This window comes from Rosa rugosa, chromosome 3 (genome assembly GCF_958449725.1).
Source record: "Rosa rugosa chromosome 3, drRosRugo1.1, whole genome shotgun sequence".
NCBI lineage: Eukaryota > Viridiplantae > Streptophyta > Magnoliopsida > Rosales > Rosaceae > Rosa > Rosa rugosa.
The window spans coordinates 9116421-9138699 of record NC_084822.1 but is presented as its reverse complement, the minus strand read 5'-3'; the positions used below and the strand labels follow the sequence as shown (position 1 = coordinate 9138699).

General features: G+C 39.9%; 4 protein-coding genes across 5 annotated transcripts; all 4 read left to right on the top strand.

Annotated features, from left to right (window-relative positions):
- Positions 1 to 4011: 4011 nt before the first annotated feature.
- On the top strand, positions 4012 to 5895 carry LOC133738136 (abscisate beta-glucosyltransferase-like). Its single transcript, XM_062165589.1, has one exon. It carries the CDS (start codon positions 4241 to 4243, stop codon positions 5675 to 5677), a length of 1437 nt encoding a protein of 478 aa, XP_062021573.1. The 5' UTR covers positions 4012 to 4240; the 3' UTR covers positions 5678 to 5895.
- Positions 5896 to 6370: 475 nt separating this feature from the next.
- Positions 6371 to 10103, top strand: LOC133740413 (UDP-glucose flavonoid 3-O-glucosyltransferase 7-like). Of its 2 annotated transcripts, none has more exons than XM_062168360.1 (2): positions 6371 to 7931; positions 9731 to 10103. In XM_062168360.1, the coding sequence occupies exon 1, from the start codon at positions 6426 to 6428 to the stop codon at positions 7878 to 7880; it is 1455 nt and encodes a 484-aa protein (XP_062024344.1). In that variant the 5' UTR covers positions 6371 to 6425; the 3' UTR covers positions 7881 to 7931; positions 9731 to 10103. The 2 variants fall into 2 exon arrangements, with proteins under 2 accessions (XP_062024344.1, XP_062024343.1); XM_062168359.1 differs by having other exon boundaries at positions 6372 to 7931; positions 9697 to 10103.
- Positions 10104 to 16876: 6773 nt separating this feature from the next.
- On the top strand, positions 16877 to 18527 carry LOC133741379 (UDP-glucose flavonoid 3-O-glucosyltransferase 7-like). Its single transcript, XM_062169291.1, is given in 2 exon segments — positions 16877 to 18308; positions 18311 to 18527. Coding segments are annotated over 2 exon segments (1425 nt in total). The 5' UTR covers positions 16877 to 16915; the 3' UTR covers positions 18343 to 18527.
- A 954-nt stretch (positions 18528 to 19481) lies between these two features.
- LOC133741378 (probable UDP-glucosyl transferase 73B6) lies at positions 19482 to 21435 on the top strand. Its single transcript, XM_062169290.1, has one exon. The coding sequence runs from the start codon at positions 19727 to 19729 to the stop codon at positions 21170 to 21172; it is 1446 nt and encodes a 481-aa protein (XP_062025274.1). The 5' UTR covers positions 19482 to 19726; the 3' UTR covers positions 21173 to 21435.
- The last annotated feature ends 844 nt before the right edge of the window (positions 21436 to 22279 follow it).

Below are 22279 nucleotides of genomic sequence, written 5' to 3'. Positions count from 1 at the left end.
TGGTCATGGTGTTCCAAAGCCGGTCCAACATAATGCTCCTTAGCTTGGAGAGAGACACATATTTACTAATTGCTTCGAGTTGGAAAAAAAGCGCAAGCAATAATATAATAGGCAATGCACAGCTCAGAATTTTGCGAATTGCCTCATCGAAACATATTGTTTGTAAACGTAAGAAGAGACTTTTTTTTTTTTTTTTGTCTGTGAGCTGTGACCTATTGGTTATCTAGGATAACCGATATCGTGGATGTCAGAGTTTCAGACCTCACTGACATCATGGGAGGGGAGGGGTGGGGTTAAAAAAAATTATAAATTTTTATTTTTATTTTTTCCCCTCTTTTGTGTCCTTATTAGTAATTTGGCATGAGTTGACAAAGTCAACTATAATTTGGAAAAAGATAGAGGTACAAATACTAATTTTGGAGGTATGAATAGAAGCTCCCAAAGATAAATAAGGACAAAAAGAGAAAAATGAAAAAAATAAACAAATACTCTTTTTTTTTTTTTTGAAAGGAAATAAATACTTTTCTTACCTCCTCCAAATATAACATTCAATTAAATTTTTTTTTCTGGAATTTCCTTATATTGCCTGTATAGTTTTATAATGAGTTTTTATTACCACTAGGGTCAAAACTTTCTTGCACCGAACAAAATGATACCTAATTTTCAAAAGTGATCAAAATGATACCTAAATTTTTAAAAAAAAATCAACTTGATACCCAACTTTCATAAGTGATCAAAATGATACCTAAAGTTTTAAAAACATATTAACTTGATACCTCAGTTTATTTTTTCTAACTTTTTTGTTAAATCAAATGCAAAATCAATCCCAAAAATTGAAGTGATTTGTGGTCAGAGGGCCATCAACCATCTATAACACAATCTTCTTCTTCTATAGAATTAAAAAAAAAATCTTCCATTCAATTCCAATTTCTACCATCGACGTAGAAACAAATAAAATTCGGATGTTTCCCAACTTCTAAAGAAAAAAAGAAAAATGGGAAGAGAGAGAGAGAGAGAGAGAGAGAGAGAGAGAGAGAGAGGTAGAGATAGAAGAAGAAGAGAATTAACAAAGTAAAATAAAAAATAATTGAAAAACTATTTTTCTGTAAAATATTGTTATAACCCCACAAAACATCGCAACACACGTGATCAATTTTAACAAAAAGATACAAAAAATAAACCGAGGTATCAAGTTGATTTGTTTTTAAAACGTTAGGTATTATTTTGATCACTTATGAATGTTGGGTATCAAGTTAATTTGTTTTTAAAATTTAAGTATCATTTTGATCACTTTTGAAAGTTGGGTATCATTTTGTTCGGTGCAAGAAAATTTTGACCCTAGTGGCGAGAAAAACTCTTTTATAATTTACCTAAAACAATTAAGCAAAAATAATAAGTTCTATATATGGCCCATCATTTAATACAAAGGTAAATCCAAAACAATTTGATTTGGAATTTTTTAAAACTAAATTAATTGAATATTATGATATAATTATTACTCAATTTTCCTACCCAAAATCCTTGAAATTCTTCTTTTAGCAAATTCAAAGGGATTCCAACAATATATCAAGATTGAGAATCAATCCTCAGATTAATTTTTGTGGAGGAGAGACCTACTCATAAGAGAGCAATATCATGTGATTTTGATTCATTGTTTTTCTCGTAGTTGAAGATAGAGATAAAAAGTGTAGTAATAGATTGTTGGATCTTATATTCAAGGGCGTTTTGGTAAAAATAAGGAGGTCTACTTAGCTTTTCAAGTATTCTAAAAAGTAAATTAGAGGTGTACTAAGTATGGGAGGTCCAAATATCAAATTTGGAGGTCCAACTAGAACTACCTTTAATCATTCATTGATTCTTTTTTTTTTTCTTTGCCTCATAATCAATTTCAACTCCTAATTGTTTTCCTCATAGAAGGGCAAAACCCCTAACATCATATACACCACCATAAACATCAAGGATTTAAGGCTGGAATTATTATAATTTTTTGTCTGGGTTAAGAGGCAATAAGAGACATTAGTTATTTTTTTTATCAGTTTAGAGATAATCAACCTCAACTACTTGCATAAATGAAAAAAGAAAAAAGAAAAGGGTGTGGCTATTGTCGCCCTACAATTTTCTTTGTTCACCCTACTTGCTCATTACACCGTATGTTTTAATTTCAATTATTCAATTTACTTATGTAACCCATTTTTCTTTCCAGAAATATCCTTATAAGATATATTCAATAAAAAAAAAATTTAACTTAAATTCCATATTTAATTTATACCAATAAAAAAACTAAAATATATTTAAGTTTCCTAATAAAATCATAATCAGATTTACTTCTATTTTTTTTTCAATTTCAATGTTCGTTTGTTTCAATTCATGTCAAAATATTAGTAAGTTAATAACTATGAGCAACGAAGAAGAGATTGATTTTTATTTTTTTTCCGTATTTTAAATTTTTCACTTTCGATGAAGTTCACAAAGGGTACTGCAAAGATTTTAATGAAGTTAACACTAATAGTTTTATAAAGAGGGGCATGAACTTTTTGTACGTCGTATGCCGACGTTTTTTTGAAACATTTCCAGTTGTTTTGGTCGACGAGGACGGAATTGTTAGAGCCGATGTTCCTTTTAAAAGGGTAGAATCAAAATATAGTGTCGAACAAGTAGGTGTAACTATTGAGTTCTATGACGGCAACTGAATGGAGTCAGTTATAGTGACCCTGCTACTGTGAAAAAATATGCTACACGTGCTCAATTGGGTGAAATTTTTGAATTAGACCGTGCTACTTTGAAATCCGATGGTGTTTTTCGTAGCGGTCCAAGGGGTTGGTTTACCTTTGGGCATGCTTCGTTTGCTTTGCTCTTCTTCTTTGGACACATTTGGCATGGTGCTAGAACCTTGTTTAGAGATGTTTTTGCTGGTATTGATCCGGATTTAGATGCTCAAGTGGAATTTGGAGCATTCCAAAAACTTGGAGATCCAACTACACGAAGACAGGTAGTACAATATTGGTTTGTTACTTTTCGTTTTTATTTTATTTGACTGACTATAGGGTTGGGGTACCGGATAAATCTTGATTTGACATTTGACTCGCTGCCTTTTCTTTGACTTTTGTTCTTTCTTTATCCGGGAGACGGTCCAAAATAAACAGGTATGGAAGCTATAACCACGATCGAATCTATGGAAGCATTTGTTTATACATTCCTTTTAGTCTCAACTCTAGGAATAATTTTTTTCGCCATCTTTTTTAGCGAACCGCCTAAAGTTCCAACTAAAAAGTAAAAGGATGAAATGATTTTTCATTATCTCAATTGAAAGTAATGATCCTCCCAATAGTGGGAGGATCATTACTTCGACTAGTCCCTGTGTTCCTCGAATGGATCTCTTAGTTGTTAAGAGGGTTGCCCAAACGCAGTATATAAGGCGTACCCAGTAAAACTTACAAGTAAACCAGATAAAAAGATGGCGACTAGGGATGGTTATGTATTTATTTTTTCTTACATATTTGAATTTTAGAAAGTTAGTGTACCTATTAGTCATTTTGCACTTGGGTAATATAGTCTTTCAATAATTCAAATGTTTGTAGGGTGAACTAAGGAAATGGTAGGGTGGCAATAGCTGCACCCAAAAGAAAAACACTTGAAAATGCGAAGAAACCAAACCTATTCATTTTGCTTCGTTTCGGCTATATTCCACATTCGAAAGCTCAACATGAACCAACAAAACAAGTGTTCAGGTCTACTAGCACAAAGTTGTTATAAATGCTATCTATCTTTTGATGATTGCACATTTTTTTTTTTAAGTAGAAACAACAATTTTATTATCACTTCACTCGTCCTATAATGTGAGTGAGATTTAAACATGTGACCTCTATAGTATCGGATTATTCTAAATTTGAAGCGGCGACTGCTTATTATGTTGTGAAACTTATATCCAATGTTGTCTCTTATCACCCTTGGAAATTTATCCTCTTAACACTTCTATTGCTGATTCTGTAAGAGTGTAAGTGATCCATATAATGGCTACTGTACTACTCGACCGGCCATTATTGTATTATCTTCAACAATCACGAGGGCGTGAAGCACACCCTTCTGGCCCTCTCCTGTTATTATCTGATGTAACCTCTCTAGAGTATAGAATTCGAATCACAATTGTATACTACTCTATCTGACCCCTATATAAACCAATTCAAACTCTATTGACATAATCCCATTTCCACACTGTTTCTCATTCTCTCAGTTTCCCACCATGGATTCAGAACCTCCAGTTGAATTGTACTTCTTCCCCTTCGTCGGCGGCGGCCACCAAATCCCGATGATCGACACCGCCCGAGTCTTCGCCGCCCACGGCGCCAAGTCCACCATCCTCTCCACCACTCTCTCCAACGCCCTCCGCTTCCGCAACTCCATCCACCGCGACCAAACCCTCAACCGCCGAATCACCATCCACGTCCTCGACCTCCCAAACGACGCCGCTCCCCCGGACACCTCCATGTCCGCCGCCCCCTTCACCGACACCTCCGTCTTCCAACAACCCCTCAAGCAATTCCTCACCCAAAACCCTCCCGACTGCATCGTCATCGACATCTTCCACCGCTGGGCCTCTGACCTCATCGACTCCCTCGGAATCAGAAGAATCGTCTTCAACGGAAATGGGTTCTTCTCCCGCTGCGTGATGCACAATGTCAGCCGATTTCGGCCGCACGAGAAACTGGGTTCCGATTCGGAGCCGTTTGTGGTGCCGGGTCTGCCTGATCGGGTCGAACTGACGAAATCCCAGCTCCCTGTTTTCTCCAGAAACAAATCTGGGCCTGATAAGTTTGGGCAATTGGAGGATAAGAGCTTCGGGGTTGTGGTGAACAGCTTCTATGAATTGGAGTCGAAATATGCTGACTATTTCAAGAAGGAATTGGGGAAGAAGGCGTGGGGGATCGGCCCGGTTTCGCTATGCAACAGAGACGAAGCTGATAAATCTGAGAGGGGACAAGCTGCTTCTTTTGATGAGGAGAACATGAAGTGGTGTTTGAATTGGTTGGATTCTCAAGAACCTAACTCGGTTGTGTACATTAGTTTCGGAAGCTTGGCTCGATTGTCTTATAAGCAACTGATTGAGATCGCTCATGGGCTTGAGAATTCTAAGCAGGGTTTTGTCTGGGTTATTGGGAAAGTGTGTACATCTGAGAATGAGAATCATGAAAATGAGGAAAATTGGCTTGTGGGTTTTGAGAAGAGGATGAGGGAGAGTCAAAGAGGGGTTGTGATAAGGGGATGGGCTCCTCAGATTTTGATGCTGGAGCATAAGTCTGTGGGTGGGTTTGTGAGTCACTGTGGGTGGAACTCGACACTGGAGAGTGTCTGCGCCGGTGTGCCGATGATCACGTGGCCGCTCTCGGCGGAGCAGTTCTCGAATGAGAAGCTGATTACTGATTTGTTGGGGATTGGTGTTCAGGTTGGGAGCAAAGAGTGGGCGTCGTGGAATATGGAGAGGAAGGAGTTGATTGGGAGAGAGAAGGTGGAAGATGCGGTGAGGAAGGTGGTGGGTGGTGGAGATGAGGCGGTGGAGATGAGGAAGAGAGCCAGAGATCTTGCGGAGAAGGCCAAAAGAGCTGTTGAAGAAGGTGGGTCATCATATGCAGAAGTGGATGCTCTGATTTCAGAGCTCAAGTCACTGAAGAAGAAGAACTAGTCGGCCAAGATTTTTCTTTGAAATCTGGGATTTGTACTTGGTCATTCAAGTTGTACTCTATTGGCTTAGACCATACTGAATTTATATTAACGATTGAAATTTCGGAAGTTCAGACAAAAAAAAAATTCTTGTAACATGATATCATATTAGCCATCAGATCTATACATTAGGTAAAGTGAGGAAATAACAAAAGTTAAATCATAAACAAAATAAGAATGGCGTTTTGTTAGGGCAAGTTCACCCGTTGGGTCACCAGGTCACCCACTATTCACTACTTTTTAGTGTTAATTTCGTGCCCTGGGTCACGAACACAGTGTATTTCGTGCCCTGGGTCACCTGGTACAGTGTTCTGGGTTCACTACTTTTTAGTGTTAATTTCGTGCCCTGGGTCACGAGCACAGTGTATTTCGTGCCCTGGGTCACGAGCACAGTGTATTTCGTGACCCAGAGAATGAAAATATACACTAAAAAACAGTGAATAGTAGGTGACCCGGTGACCCAACGGGTGAACTTGTTCTTAGAGACGGTGGGTTTTCAGATCATGACAGTGATGGTCTGATGGAGTTAGATGTATACTGAGGACATAAGAAAAATTAATTCATAAACATAAAAAAATGTGAATGGCGTTTTATTAGAGATTTAGAGACGGTGGGATTAGGTAAACTGAGCACCTAACAAAAATTAATTGGACACGAATATTAATATATTATCATTATCTGAGACTCTGTGCTCAGTGCATTGCAGCCCCATGGAAACCAAATCCCTTCAACAGCTTCATATTTTCTTTCTTCCTTTCATGGCTCGTGGCCACAGCATACCCATTATAGACATAGCCAAACTATTTTCTTCTCGTGGGGCAAGATGCACCATAGTGACCACTCCCCTAAATGCACCACTCTTCTCCAAAGCAACCCAAAGAGGTGAAGTCAAACTTGTTCTCATCAAATTCCCCTCTACTGAAGCTGGGTTGCCTCAAGACTGCGAAGATCCCGACTTGATTAGAACACAAGACATGGTGGAAAAATTTGTCAAAGCCACCTATTTACTTGAACCACAGCTTGAGCAGGTTTTAGACGAACATCGTCCTCATTGCCTTGTTGCTGATGGTTTCTTTCCTTGGGCTACAGATGTGGCCGCCAAGTTTGGAATTCCAAGGCTGTATTTCCATGGAATCGGTTTCTTCCCATTGTGCGCTTCACTGAGTGTGATGATGTATCAACCTCAGACGAAGTTGTCGTCTGATTCAGAATCTTTTGTCATTCCTAATCTCCCTGATGAGATCAAGATGAATAGAAGCCAATTACCAGTTTTTCCCAATCTAGATGGTGAGTCAGAATTCTTGAACATGCTCAAAGCATCCACAGAGAGCGAAGAAAGGAGCTATGGGGTTATTGTTAACAGCTTTTATGAACTAGAACCAGCTTATGCAGATCATTACAGGAAAGTTTTTAGGAGGAAGGCGTGGCATATCGGCCCCGTTTCGTTGTGCAACAAGGCACCAGAGGATAAAGCAGAGAGGGGAGCAATGGAAAGCTCGACTGCTGAGAAACATGAGTGCTTGAAATGGCTTGATTCAAAGAAACCCCATTCGGTTGTGTATATATCATTCGGAAGCATCATCTGTTTTGCTGATTGTCAGCTACTAGAAATTGCAATAGGCCTTGAGGCTTCTGGACAAGACTTCATTTGGGTTGTGAAGAAAGAAAAGAAAGACGAAGAAGACTGGTTGCCTGAAGGATTTGAGAAGAGAACGGAAGGTAAGGGCCTGATTATAAGAGATTGGGCTCCCCAAGTGCTGATTCTTGAGCATGAAGCAATAGGAGCATTTGTGACTCATTGTGGCTGGAACTCTACCATTGAAGGAGTGTCTGCCGGGGTTCCAATGATTACGTGGCCGGTGATGAGCGATGAGCAGTTTTACAATGAGAAGTTGGTGACTGAGATACTTAGGATTGGCGTTCCCGTTGGTTCTGAACAATGGGTTTCATTTGTGGATCTACCTGCGAAGACTGAAGCGAGTGTGAGGAGGGGGGCCATAGAGAAAGCAGTGACTAGAATCATGGTAGGTGATGAAGCAGTGGAAATGAGAAGCAGGATTAAAGAGCTTGGAGAGAAAGCAAGGAGGGCCGTGGAAGAAGGTGGCTCATCTTTCTTGAATTTAATTTCTCTAGTTGAAGAGTTGAACCGCCTTCTGGAGGCTTAGTCGAAATCCCAACACTCATCATCGTTGCAATAATCTTATTTCTTCTCTTGGGTAAGTTTTATGGTTTCCTTTTAGATTCGTTTTGGGGTTTTATATTTTAGATTTTCTTTAGTTATCATTTCCCCTTGGTTAAATTATGTTGCCTTCCATGTCCCAAGATTTCTAAGAATCTGTATGATGGAAGAAAATATGGCATGAATTTGCTGCACTAAAGTGACTATACTGTGAGTCCGTGTCATGCTTGTCTGTGATAGTTTAGCCCAATTACCAAAATTATGTGGAGAAAGCAGAGACAAAATCTTGAGATTTAGTTTGATTTTTATTTTTTGGGTTAGACTAATACTAAGAGAATCCTACAATTAACTCAAGTACTAGTGATGTTCTTTCTGACATCTCTTTTTATAAAATGTCTTTTTCTTGACCTAGCACTCTGCTAGGGTTTATCGTTGGCTTTCCCCCTTCGACAAATCTCTCAGGATTCCCAGATCTTGATGGTTATGGCTATTGCTCGTCTGGTAGCTAATCGTTTCTTTCTTGTTTTTGCTTCTGTTTTCTTGCTCGGAGCGCCGCCTTGGTGTGGACTCCCTGTGGTGACTGATTGGGAGGGTAGTGTTGCTGTTTGGAAGGCTGATCGACGACCGAGCGCTCATGGCGTGGATCTGGTTTGGCCTGAGTTGGACGGGCGAGTCTGGGTTTTGGATCGGGGTCGTCAGACTTCCGACGGTGATAGGGATTGTACAATCGCTTTGGTTGGCACTGGTGGTTCGCTGCAGGGTCGTGGGGTTGCCGGAGTGGGGTTGGCCCGACCAGTTCAGGGGATCGACCAAAGCGTAGAGGATTTTCAGGCTGTCCTGGGCGCCTCCGACCGGGTTCATCCCGATCTAGGATCTGGTTTCTTCACTGCTTGCGAAGGCACCAGAATGGATCGGAAGTGGGTTCGAGGTGATCAGGAATGGGCGAGGATTTGGGTGTCTTTCGATCCTGGAGATGGGACAGTATCGTCGGCGGTGACCCACGGTGATGGCGGATATGGGGATGGAGGTTTCCAGGGCGACGGTGCTCCTACTTGGGCTCTCTGGGTGGGTGATCGTTCTGGGGATGGGGATGTACAACGTGGTGGCTTTTTTGGCTATGCTGGTGATGGCCTGAAGGAGGTCAGTAGGGCAGGATTTGGGATCCCGACTCGCGAGGCAGGCTGGGAAGCGTTGTTACAGGGATTCAAAGAGGACGGCGGCGCTGCAGATGGCGGCGGCGGCGGTGTGGTGATGGAAAAAGCATATGCTTGGGGTGTCCTTAGCAAATGTGGTTGGGTCTGGGCCTTTTCATGGGCTTTGGCTTCCATCTTTGCTAGGGTTTGGGTTGCTTTTGTCTTTTTTGTTTTTAATTTTATTTTGGTAGATGAGGAGTTTGCACCCTCATCTACTAGCAATGTTTAAATTTTCATAGGTCACAAAATCTAGTTAGTTCGGTTGTTACTTTTATATTTCCTTGCTTCTGAGCTACTAGATTTTGTAAGAATAAAGGTGCTTATTAGTCCTTAAAAGGTGGGTGTACCCAGGAGTGCGTAGGTTCTATGTTAGTATAGGTCCTTTGTATGTCCTACAGGACGGCTCTTTCTGTCGGCCCTTATGGGTGTGTCGTTTCTGGTACTGCTTGCTGAACATTAATATATCTGACCTCCTTGGATTCAAAAAAATAAAAATACTAAGAGAATCCTCTTTTTAGTGTGCCCACCGTAAGAGAAACAAAACACTAGGGGACAAAATAGACTCGATAATCAAGAAAATGAAGGGCCATTTTTTTTATTTCTTTCCAGAGGTGTTTTGATGCAAGTCTAGCTTGAAAACCAGGTACAAGCAGAGATGTTGCAGTCACAGAACAAAAGCTTATTTCATGGTCACAACTACAAAGAACATAGATATGCATGTTCAAATTGAATCATCTTCTTGGCCAGATTACGTACAAAGAGTGGGCAGAATGTCATCACCATGCAAATGTGTGAGTTTTGAAATGCATGTACGTCTTCTTCCAAAACCTTCCAATAGAAGAAGAACCCACACAATTTGAGTCACCCATATATACATTAGTAAGCCAATTTCAAGCTATACTGTTACCATAGATACTCCGCCATCTTGGGTTCTGTACTTAATTACGTACTCACTTTGCCTATAATGGTGTAAAATTAGACAGTCAAAAGAGTCTCGGATGCCAAACAATAATTGCTGAAGACTCTTCTATATCAACAAAGGTTATGCTTTCGTACTTACTACTAGCAAATTACTTAAATAATGCCCGATTATATATTTTATGATTATGTACGTCAAATAGGTTACTACTTCTGTCTACTTTTTCGTTAAAGTCGAAGAACATTGCGAGTAAACTAGAGATTTAATATATTTAGAACTCATTATAAAAAAGTCAAATATACATGTTTTTTTTACTTGAGAAAGAGAGGAGATTGTTCATCGTTTAAAATTTTCCAAGGTTCAACTTGTATCGAGAGTTTCTTCTGGCCTTAAAATTACATCGGCTCATATTATTAAATATATATATATATATATATATATATATATATATATATTGAGAATTATTTTAATATATATTAAAAAAAAAATGCACTACTTGATAAGCATCACGACGATTTGTCGATTTTTACATTAAGCATAATATATGAAGACAAACTAGAGAATTAATTTGAGAGAAAACTACCCGGGGCCTGAGGAATGCCACCTCTTCTGACTTCTAGCTCACCTCAGACCGAACCTTGCTGGATAAGGTTGCTCACAACGTTTCTGCTTCTTCATCTTTATTTTCTTTCTTTTCTAAGGATTGATAGTTTACCGGCCACGCAATCATTAATTTTCATACCAGTGGTGTTACATTTGTGGTTAAGAGTCATCTCTAATTTAAGACCGTGATAGTGATAGAGTTGAACATATTCAATGTATTTTAAGACTTTCGTTTCAGATTGATATCTACTACCTGGCCAACAGACCAACCATGCAAGCTCCAATTTATTTCATGTCAACTATAATTGACATACTCGAGTAAAGAAACCTGTTCTTTTCTCTGCTGAAGTTTGGGACCAGACCTTTGTTTTGTGCTCAGAGGACCAGATGGTTTCATGTAGGTGATTACCATAGTAACGTACGTTAATAATGCTACACAATATTTAGAACATTTCCAACAAAATAGCTAATTTGGCATAAAGTTAAATACTTAATTAATATTGAGATAAATTACTGCTCTAACAGAAAATCAAAATGAAAGTTAACTTTAACTTTTACTAAAATTTCTAACTATATATATTTAACTAGAGATCGAGAAGAGATAAAAATAACAAAAAATAAATATTCCCATGTTCGATTTCTTAACTTACAATTAACTAACACTACCAGAGCAAAAATATTAACTTGCAATTAACTAACACTACTGGAGTAAAAGTTCAAAATTAACTACGTATATTTAACTTTTAGCTAAAAATGCTATGACTTCTTCTCTATTTTTTCTTCTTCTACTCTCGCTTGAGAGGCTGTGGTCGGCGGCAGTGGGGGGCTTCTACTCATCTCCGGTCAGCTCTACATAGGAGGCTAGGGCAGGGGAACTCCCCTCTCCAGATTGTGTAGGGGGAATCGGTGATGGGGTTACCGGTGTTGTGGTTTCTCATTGCAAATTCCCAAAGTCTTTGGTGGAAAGCTGCCGGTGTCTCGATGGTTTGGATGGGGTTCGGAACCGACGATTCCGGAAGGCGTTGTGCGTTGGGATTGGTGGCCAAGAGGTGATCGATGGCGGTTGGTGGTTGTCACGCCCCTGATTTTTAACACAAATAAAAATCGATATATAACCCCACAATTACATATGCGTGATTGTTCAACCATCAATACCAAGCACCTGGAAACTTTTTCCCTTTAAACTACACACGTATTGATGTCTTGAACCCACTTTGTCAATATTGACCCGCCCACAGAGTCATATATTACATAAGCTTACGAATTAAATTGTCAACAACAAGATAAAACGTAAAAGCTCCTCAGAGTTTACTACATAGCGGAAGTCATAACAATGGCAAAGCCAATCAAATTTGCTTCCTACCAGTTTTGCTGCCAACAAGCTACCTCAGCTTCAGCCACGATTACCCTGACCTGCAGGATTAACCCCTACACCGTTTGAATAGTGCACCGGGTTGTCACACAACAAACCCGGTAAGCTTTTGCAAGCCCGTATGAGTAACTCAAAACAACTCACACAAAATCACGGGATAAAAGCCCGCACAACTCACGCCAAACACGAGGAAAACCTTTCGACTCGAGAATAAGGAAAACATACCATGCTTCCCAAAACAATACTCTTTTCCCAAAATGAAATCACAAAAGTCACACCGTGGCAAAATCATATAAATCGTTAACCTAACAATTCAAATATGATAAATCGATCCAACCTGGATAAAACACATCAAATCGGTCCAACCTGGACAAAACACATCAAATCAGTCCAACCTGGACAAAACACATACACACATCAATCATACCTATTGTTAACCTAACAAATAGCATATGATTCTTTTAGTCCAACCTGGACAAAATACATCAAATCGGTCCAACCTGGACAAAACACGTACCCAGTAATCGTAAGTAACCTACCTAGATCCATGAGGTACCATGGCAGACAGACTAGAGCTCTAACTGAATATATCGTAACCTGTTACCTCGGCCAAGGTTCAACCTTACGATATACATTACATGAGGATGCAACCTGCAACCCCAGATCCTTAGGCCAACCTGACCCTCAGATCAAAACATTAAACGAGTCGCACCGGACCCCAAATGTCAAATCAAATCAAACGGAGAAATCACAACCTGTGACTCTCACATCCTCAGACCACCGGTCGTCGGATCAAAATGTTAAATCAAATCAAAAGGAGAAATCACAACCTGTGACTCTCACATCCTCAGACCACCGGTCGTCGGATCAAAACATTAAATCAAATCAAAATGAGAAATCACAACCTGTGACTCTCAATTTCTCAAACACTTTTCAAAACAATAGAAATATCATTTCCCACCATTTGTTTTCCGAAAAGCCACAACCTAAAACAATAAAACGCATCAATTCATGCATATTGTTTTCATCAATCCACAACCCACCAAAACATATATATTTACGTAGTCATTCACTCAGGAATACCACTAATACCAACTATAGTTCATTTCGAAAGCTAATCAAAATCAACCAATTAAATCCGTTCATAATTGAACCTTGTGAGATTACTCACCTCGAAACTCCCGCTGCATCTTCAATACAGAACAAAGCAGCCAAACCTCAAAACAACCGTCCAAGAATACTTCCCAAGTACCTAATCACATACGGTATCAACTTAGTAACGATTCACAAACGATTTAAGTTCGTAACCCCTGTTTTGAACTAAAATCCCCAAAGTGACGCCAATGGAGGCGAAACCACATCCGAGACCACCCAATGTCTCCGGAATACTTCTACGATCGATATGCCAAAACCACAAGTCGATCGGAAGCTTGAATCCTCACGGATCGAATAAATCGACCGGTATGAAACCGTAAAAATCATAACAATTCCATACGAACTCCAAAATTTGCATATTATATATCGAAACGCTCGTATCAATGAGCAGAACATATATAATACCAAAAACAGTCTCTTACATGGCCGGAACACCGCTGGAACGCCGCCATAGGCGGTGGCGCACCGCCGCCGGCCAAAACTCAATATTTCCCAAAACTCCCAACATAAAAAAGCTTCATCTAAGCATGCTTGTGAATTCTCATAACTAGCTCGAAGTCAGAAAACAAGCATAAAGGGTCGAAAACTACCTCACCAGCATTGGATTTTTGCTCAATCTGAGTTGAACCGATTTCCACGTAAATCGATCCAAACAAACACCATAGATCGACTCAGACGACCCCCACGAAGCCAAGGAAGGAAACTTGAAGCCGTGCCATCGCCGGAGCTACGATTTTCGGTCGGGTCCAAAATCACCCAACTGCACCGCCTTGCTGCGCCGCACACGGTGGATATCGCCGCTAGAGAACACCACAGGGACGACCAGACGGAGGAGACGAACCAGCTGACCAAGTTTCACGGCCAGAGACCGCCGTAGTTCGCCGGAAAAGCCGGGTCGGGTCGGGTCAGACGGAAAATTTCGTTTCTGAAGGAGTCGATCGAGAGAGAAAAGAGAGAGAAAAACCTTTCCGTAAATGGAAAGTGAAATAATGAAAATAATTTCTGATTTTCCTCTATTTATACTAAAATGGAAACTTCTTCCGCTAGCCATAACTTTCTCATACGAACTCCGATTGACGCGTTCCACATGTCCACGAACTCGTATCGACGCACTCTACAACTTTTGTGAAGGAAGTTTTCGGAGAATCCCAACGAATAAAAAGTCAACCGTTGCGTCCCCCCCTAAAATGACGCTTCCTGAATATTTATTAGCCTGAAACACTTCCGCTCTATCCACGAGCCGCGAAATCGTCCAATAACCACTAATTAAATTCCAATAACCACTAATTAAATTCCGGGGCATCACAGTGGTATTGCACGGTGGTGCTCATGCATCGGCTATCGTGCTTGGTGTAGCTTGGTGGCCTGGATTGAGCAAATCAGTGATGGGGGTAGCTGGGGACGCCAACCCGGAGGTGATCAATGGCTAGGCGGTGGCTAATGCAGCGACGATGGATGGTTGGCAGATTTGGCGACCGTAGCGGCGTCAAGGAGGCTACGACGCTGATGCCAATGTGTTAGCAGTTGTTTGGTCTAGGGTTTTTCCTTGAGCAATGGGCTGGAGACTTGGGTTTCTAGGCTTGGTTCTCTTGGGCTGGATTTGGGTTCCAGTTGGCATGTTTTATTTTTTGTTATTTAATTTTGTAAGGACTTCTAGCTCCTTTTTTAAGGGGGAAGTCTGTAGGTCCTAAGGTTTGAGGATTGTCGCCAGGGTTACCCACAAAGCCTGCGTTTTTATCTCCTCGTAGATGGTGTGCTTATTAATTCCTTAAAAAGATCAAATTACTTGGTAGTTACTCTATCTGACAGCCCTGCTGAGCGGGTCACTATGTGTAATTTTGCTGAATTTCATTATTAGTTGATTATTTCTCCAAAAAAAAAAAAAACTTTTAGCTAAATTGACTTATATTGTTGGAGTCTTGGAGATTATTGAAGTTAACTTAGTGAAGAGTCGAATTAAAGCAGATCCCTAAAATTAATGAGAATCTATTCCTACTTGGGGAAATCTGGTGGGGTAAAACCTCCCGAACTAAAATATGTGAATGATCACTAGAAATGAGCAGCAGTCTCAACATTAATATTAGAGAATCTGGTGTGTATGAATTAACGTACGGAAAGTGTTGGAAAAATACTAAAATGAGAGCAGAGCCTAGAAACCACAAAATATGTAATGATATTTCCTAACTAAAACCATATAATAAAAAATAGAAGACGTAGAAAAGACGTAGTATGAAAAGACGTAGAAACTAAAGCTCAAAGTTGGTTCCGAGTTTTCTACTTGTCAGACTTTTCTTCTGAATAATTTGGATGTAGGTTGTTGTTGAGGTTTTACTTGGAATTCTATTTTGAAACTTCAACCACTGCGTGTCTGCGGCCTTGAGATGCGTCTATATATGCATCTTGATTCCTATCAAACTTTGGCCCTTGATTATCCCAACTCGTTGTCATCAGTTCGTCTTCAACACCAATATTATCATATATTATCCGAGACTCTGTGCTGAGTGCATTGCTGCCCCATGGCCATGGAAACCTGTTAGTATAGGTTTGATGTATGTTGGCATTCCTAATACAAAAGCTAGAATCATAGGTCTACTAGAGTTATCAAGTGTAATCTGGAAGAGATATACGGTCATACAATGCTCCAGCTGACTCTTTGAAGCACTCCAGGTAAGAGCATATGCATTTGCATTTCATAAAGGTCAATCTACATGCATATGGGATTGCAATCTGTTCTGCAATCCCTGTCAGGTCAGGTTTCATTAAGGTCAATCTACATGATGGGATTGCAATCTGTTCTGCAATCCCTTTCAAGTCAGGTCGTTGGATGTTATTTATTCTTTTTCACGTTTTGTGCGTATACATTAGTTGGGTCGTAAAAGGATATTTCTCTATATGATTTGATCTGTTAAGTCTTATCGTCTTTATTAAGAATAGAATCATGTTTATTTGTTGAATATCTTTTTATGATTTGTTCCTTCCATACTAGGAGTCAATTAGGTTTTGGAGTCTTTATTGTCCAAGGTTTTAGGGGGAGTCTGAGATATATATTCAACGTGTATGGTCATTCATTTGGTGACTTTGAGCCGAATAAGAATTGGTGCATCTATTGAGTCAAGATTTTTCATTTTGTTTTGTGAGAAACTGTGTGCTTCAGATTCGAGTCTATGAACTACTTGTTCCATGCTTAAGTAGATCATTGAGTCAAACACATCCATCATTCATTACATTCTTCACATCAAAGTGCTCTCGAGGTCAGTTGGAGTTGTTGATGTGCAAAGAAGATTGAAGGTCGAGGTCAGTGCCTATCAATCCTACCAGTGAGAGCAGTTCATCAGTGGAGAAGATTTACGAAGATGTGATCATACAGCCTTCTAGAATGTGTCTAGTAAGTATAGCCGAGGTCAGTGCTATTGGTTGTTTGTAAGAGAACTCGTATCTTTCCATTAAGTGAATTGGTTTTCACTAGGGCTTTAGAGAGTTAAGGCCCCGCAGTTGTTTTCCTCATTTTGAGGTTTTTACTGCGCAAACAATTCTGGTGTCTCTTGATCGCTGTGTGATTGTGTTTACCTTTCTTTTATGCACTTTATCTATACTGCTATATTCAGGGATTCATACCTGTGTTTATCCTTTAACGTTTCTTGCTGGAGTTTTTTGAATTAAGGAAAAGTTGTGGTTTCTATAGGGAAAGCCTATTTACCCCCCTCTAGGCTTTTTAGTTTCATCCCAATATTTTCAAAACCAACTCATGTCAACAGCTTCAAATTTTCTTTCTTCCATACATGGCTCGTGGCCACAGCATACCCCTTATAGACATAGCCAAACTATTTTCTTCTCGTGGTGCAAGATGCACCATAGTAACTACTCCCCTCAATGCCCCGCTCTTCTCCAAAGCAATCCAAAAAGGTGAGATTGAACTTGTTCTCATCAAGTTCCCATCTACTGAAGCTGGGTTGCCTCAAGACTGCGAAAGCGCCGACTTGATTACAACACAAGACACGGTGGAAAAATTTATCAAAGCCACCTTTTTACTTGCACCACAGCTTGAGAAGGTTTTAGACGAACATCGTCCTCATTGCCTTGTTGCTGATGGTTTCTTTCCTTGGGCTACAGATGTGGCCGCCAAGTTTGGAATTCCAAGGCTGTATTTCCATGGAATCGGTTTCTTCCCATTGTGCGCTTCACTGAGTGTGATGATGTATCAACCTCAGACGAAGTTGTCGTCTGATTCAGAATCTTTTGTCATTCCTAATCTCCCTGATGAGATCAAGATGAATAGAAGCCAATTACCAGTTTTTCCCAATCTAGATGGTGAGTCAGAATTCTTGAACATGCTCAAAGCATCCACAGAGAGCGAAGAAAGGAGCTATGGGGTTATTGTTAACAGCTTTTATGAACTAGAACCAGCTTATGCAGATCATTATAGGAAGGTGTTTGGGAGGAAGGCATGGCATATCGGCCCCGTTTCGTTATGTAATAAGGCAACAGAGGATAAAGCAGAGAGGGGGTCAATAGAAAGCTCGACTGCTGAGAAACATGAGTGCTTGAAATGGCTTGATTCAAAGAAACCCTATTCGGTTGTGTATGTATCATTCGGAAGCTTGATCCAATTTGCTGATTGCCAGCTACTAGAAATTGCAATGGGCCTTGAGGCTTCTGGACAAGACTTCGTTTGGGTTGTGAAGAAAGAAAACAAGGATGTAGAAAACTGGTTGCCTAAAGGATTTGAGAAGAGAATGGAAGGTAAGGGACTGATTATAAGAGATTGGGCTCCCCAAGTGCTGATTCTTGAGCATGAAGCAATAGGAGCATTTGTGACTCACTGTGGGTGGAACTCTATCCTAGAAGGAGTGTCTGCCGGGGTTCCAATGATCACGTGGCCGGTGTTCGGCGAGCAGTTTTACAATGAGAAGTTGGTGACTGAGATACATAGGATTGGCGTTCCTGTTGGTTCTGAAAAATGGGTTTTATCATTTGTGGATGTAAGTGCGGAAACTGAAGCGAGTGTGAGGAGAGAGGCCATAGAGGAGGCTGTGACTAGAATCATGGTGGGTGATGAATCAGTGGAAATAAGAAGCAGAGTTAAAGAACTTGAAGAGAAGGCAAGGAGGGCTGTTGAAGAAGGTGGCTCATCTTTCTTGGATTTATCTGCTCTAGTTGGAGAGTTGAACCACCTTCTGGAGGCCTAGTCGAAATTCTCAAAAACTAGTACTAGTGAGTTGCAGTAAATCTTAAATTTTCACTTAAATTTTTTCTGCCTTCTTGTTGTCCCAGGTTTTCCAAGAATTTGTAGATGACATGAATTTGCTGCACTAAACTGTGAGTCTGCCTTATGCTTCCCTGTGATATCGAGCTAAATTATGTGGGAAAAGCAGAGAATAAGTTTTGCGTGCACTTTGTTGTTGGTTTTTTTTTTTTTTTTTTTTTTGATTTGTGGGTTTTTTAATCTAAAATAATGTGAAATGAATCTCATTTTAGTGTATCACTTGGAACCCACTGACAACTAAGAAAAAGTTGAAAAACAAATAGCTAAAGGGACAAAATGGACTCAATGGTCAAGAAAATGAAGAGCCAATTTTTTTTTTTTTTGAGAAAAAAGAATAACTTTTTATTTTCACATTACAGCTAAAGCATCACTGAAAATATTAGTTTAAATATGTACTCTCTCATAGGATTGAGCCGCAAAAGATTAAGCCTAGTTTATCGCAACATATGTTCAAATTGTATACTCTCACAAAAGATTAAGCCTAGTTTAAAATACCTTATACGTTAAACTAAGTACTTAAGTTTTCAAAAATATTAAAAAACGTAACTAAAGCAAAAATAATATCGAACACTTAAATTTTCGGACAGAAATATCAAAATGTTGTGTGCTATAAGTTGAGTATGTTTTTTCAAAGATGTCAAAAATAATTGTAGAAGTTTCCATCATATTTTCGTGTCTAAAACTAACCTATTCCGCCGAAAATTACCTCATTTTTTGGGAAACACTCACAGCTCTTTCCGTTTTCTTTTTTCCTTGTCAGTTGTCGCATGCATTTGATTCCCAGAAAATATCCCATTGTTCTAACGTAAGCCGTGATGTCACATTGATTTGTACATCCCTAAATTACGTGTGCTTTAAGGTTCAAATTCAATGGACTTCTTCGACTCCTTGTTGGACCCCGAGTGGTCCATTTTGTTTGACTATTAACATTCCTCAATTCTTTGTATTAATTCAATTTTCCCTCTTAGAAGAGCAATATTGCAATAATGGCATTACCGTAATAAACTATTTACTTTTCTTAAATTTTACTATACATGAGTATACTTCAAATCTTCAATGCACAAAATCCCATAATTAAGGAAATTTATTTGCGTAATGACACGGATTCTTTCTCTGTATCATGGTTTCTATATCCCTCCGTCTATTCTGTTTTTAGTAAAGTAGTGCGCAGGAAGAAAACTTCTTCTCGTCTTCTTGTTACCATTGATCCTACTATTTTCTATATATAAGTCAACCTCTTCACCTCCATAGAATCATAATCACAATCACATCTTACCCCCTCTAACCTATCGCTTCTTCATCTTCATTCTAAGTCGTGAATTCCAAAATGGGTAGCGAAAGCCATGACTCTGTTCACATATTCTTGTTCCCTTTCATGGCTCACGGCCACATGATCCCAGTCTCCGACATGGCCAAGCTCTTCGCTTCACATGGCGTCAAGATCACCATAGTCACCACCCCTCAAAACGCCATCAGATTCGCTCAAACGACCCAATCGAGGAAACCCTCTTCCGGGTTCGACATCCAAATCAAGGCCATCGAGTTCCCCAGTGAAGAGGCTGGTCTGCCTAAAGGTTGTGAGAATCTCGACTCACTGCCCCTGCCGGAATTAGCCAACAAGTTCTTCAAAGCCACACGCTTGCTTCAAGCACCGATTGAGGAGCTTCTCAAGGAGTTCAAACCGACTTGCCTTGTAGCTGACATGTTCTTTCCTTGGGCTACTGAAGCCGCTGCGAAATTTGGTATTCCGAGGTTGGTTTTTCATGGGACTAGCTTCTTTTCTCTATGTGCTTCAGAGTGTGTGAGGCTCTATGAGCCTTACAATACGGTTTCAGGTGAAACTGATCCTTTTGTGATCCCCAATTTGCCTGGTGAGATTGAATTGACAAGATCCCAGGTGCCTGATTTTATGAAGAACAATGTTTTAAATGACTTGACTCAGTTGCTGAAAGAGGCTAAGGAATCGGAGTTGAAGAGCTATGGAATTGTTGTTAACAGTTTCTATGAGCTCGAACCGGTTTATGCAGATTATTACAGAAATGGGTTGGGGAGAAAGGCATGGCATATAGGCCCTGTTTCTCTATGCAATAGAGAGACTGAGGAGAAAGTACAGAGAGGATTAGAAGCCTCAATTGATGAGCATGAGTGTTTGAAATGGCTTGATTCAAAGAAGCCAGATTCAGTTGTGTATGTCTGTTTTGGGAGTGTGGCCAAATTCAATTCCACTCAGCTCAAGGAGATTGCTATGGCTCTGGAAGTTGCTGGGCAGGACTTCATTTGGGTGGTGAGGAAAGGCAAAGATGAGGTGGATCAGGATGAGTGGTTGCCTGAAGGATTTGAAGAGAGGATGGAAGGCAAGGGATTGATCATCAGAGGTTGGGCTCCTCAGGTTTTGATTCTTGATCATCCTAGTGTTGGTGGGTTTGTGACTCATTGTGGGTGGAATTCCACGTTGGAAGGAATTTCTGCAGGGCTTCCTATGGTGACATGGCCTGTGTCTGCTGAGCAATTTTACAATGAGAAATTGGTGACCCAAGTGCTGAAGATTGGAGTTGGGGTTGGGGCTCAGAAATGGATTAGGCTTATTGGGGATAGTGTGAAGAAGGAAGCTATTGTGAAAGCTGTGAGTCAGATCATGGTGGGTGAAGAAGCAGAGGTAAGGAGAAGCAGAGCTAGGGAGCTTGGAAAGCAAGCAAGGAGGGCTGTTGAAGAAGGAGGATCATCATACGAGGATTTTAATAAGCTAATTGAAGAATTGAAATCCCACAGTTAGGATAAAAAAGTCCAAGGACTTTTGCTGCAGTTTTTTTTTTTTTTTTTTTTTTTTTGGGTACATTGGGAGCCAAAGGCCCAGAAAGAAAAGCAAAAAAAGAGCCTAGCTTAGACAGCTAGAAAACATTCTAAACTGAAAACATTCTGCAGTGTTTTCATTTTAGACGGTCTAGTATACATTTTGTCTGGTTTCTAGTATGATACGATGGAAAGCATTGAAATGAGTTCATATATATTTTCGTCAAGGAACATTTTGTAGGTCAATTGAATGGAGTAACACATGTTTCTACTCCCGATTTCATATGCGACACAATTCAAAACTCCTAGTTAGAGAATATGTCATCTTTTTTGACTCAATTCGACTTATACCACGAAAAACAAACTTTCTAAGTCTTGTTTTCTTGGTAGTATTGGCAATAGAGTTTTACCATATCTTGGGGTTACTTACCACCATACCTTGTGTTAGGTTGAGTGGTGATTAACACCATGCTTAGTTGGTATATACTGTTGATGTAACTAGTCAATGTATAGGGAATGGTCATTAGGTGTGTTGTATGGTGATAGGTATGGGCTTGGTTGGAGAAGGTGTGTTGTACCTCTCCCTATATATTTGTAATCTTACTACTTGAATTGATATAGAAAAATCATCTTAACCATTTCTTCATGGTATCAGAGCAGAATCCATTTCTAGCCTGATTTTTTTCTTTTGTCTGAAAAATGGCTGAGGGAGAGAGCTCCATTTCCTCTTCTTCTACACCCAGAATTTCTGAGAGTGATTTAAACCCTAACCAACGTCTATGTTCAGTGTTACTCAATGAGTTCAACTATATATCTTGGTCAAGAGCGATCATTCTTGCTCTTGGAGGAAGATCCAAGCTCGGTTATATTAATGGTGACATCCAAATCCCACCACCTCTATCTGCTGATTATGAAGCATGGCTCAGTAAAGATCAGCTAGTTATGTCATGGCTACTAAACCCTATGGAGCCATCTGTTGCTGCCATCTTTAGCTATTCTGAGACTTCTCAGCATATTTGGAAAGCCGTGATGGAGATGTATGGTAACCAAAATAATTGTGCCAGAGTTTTTCAACTTCAAAGAGACATCA

Bases quoted from the DNA above. Each gene is read 5' to 3' on its own strand.
- LOC133738136 (XM_062165589.1), top strand. From the start codon at position 4,241: ATGGATTCAGAACCTCCAGTTGAATTGTACTTCTTCCCCTTCGTCGGC.
- LOC133741378 (XM_062169290.1), top strand. From the start codon at position 19,727: ATGGGTAGCGAAAGCCATGACTCTGTTCACATATTCTTGTTCCCTTTC.
- LOC133740413 (XM_062168360.1), top strand. From the start codon at position 6,426: ATGGAAACCAAATCCCTTCAACAGCTTCATATTTTCTTTCTTCCTTTC.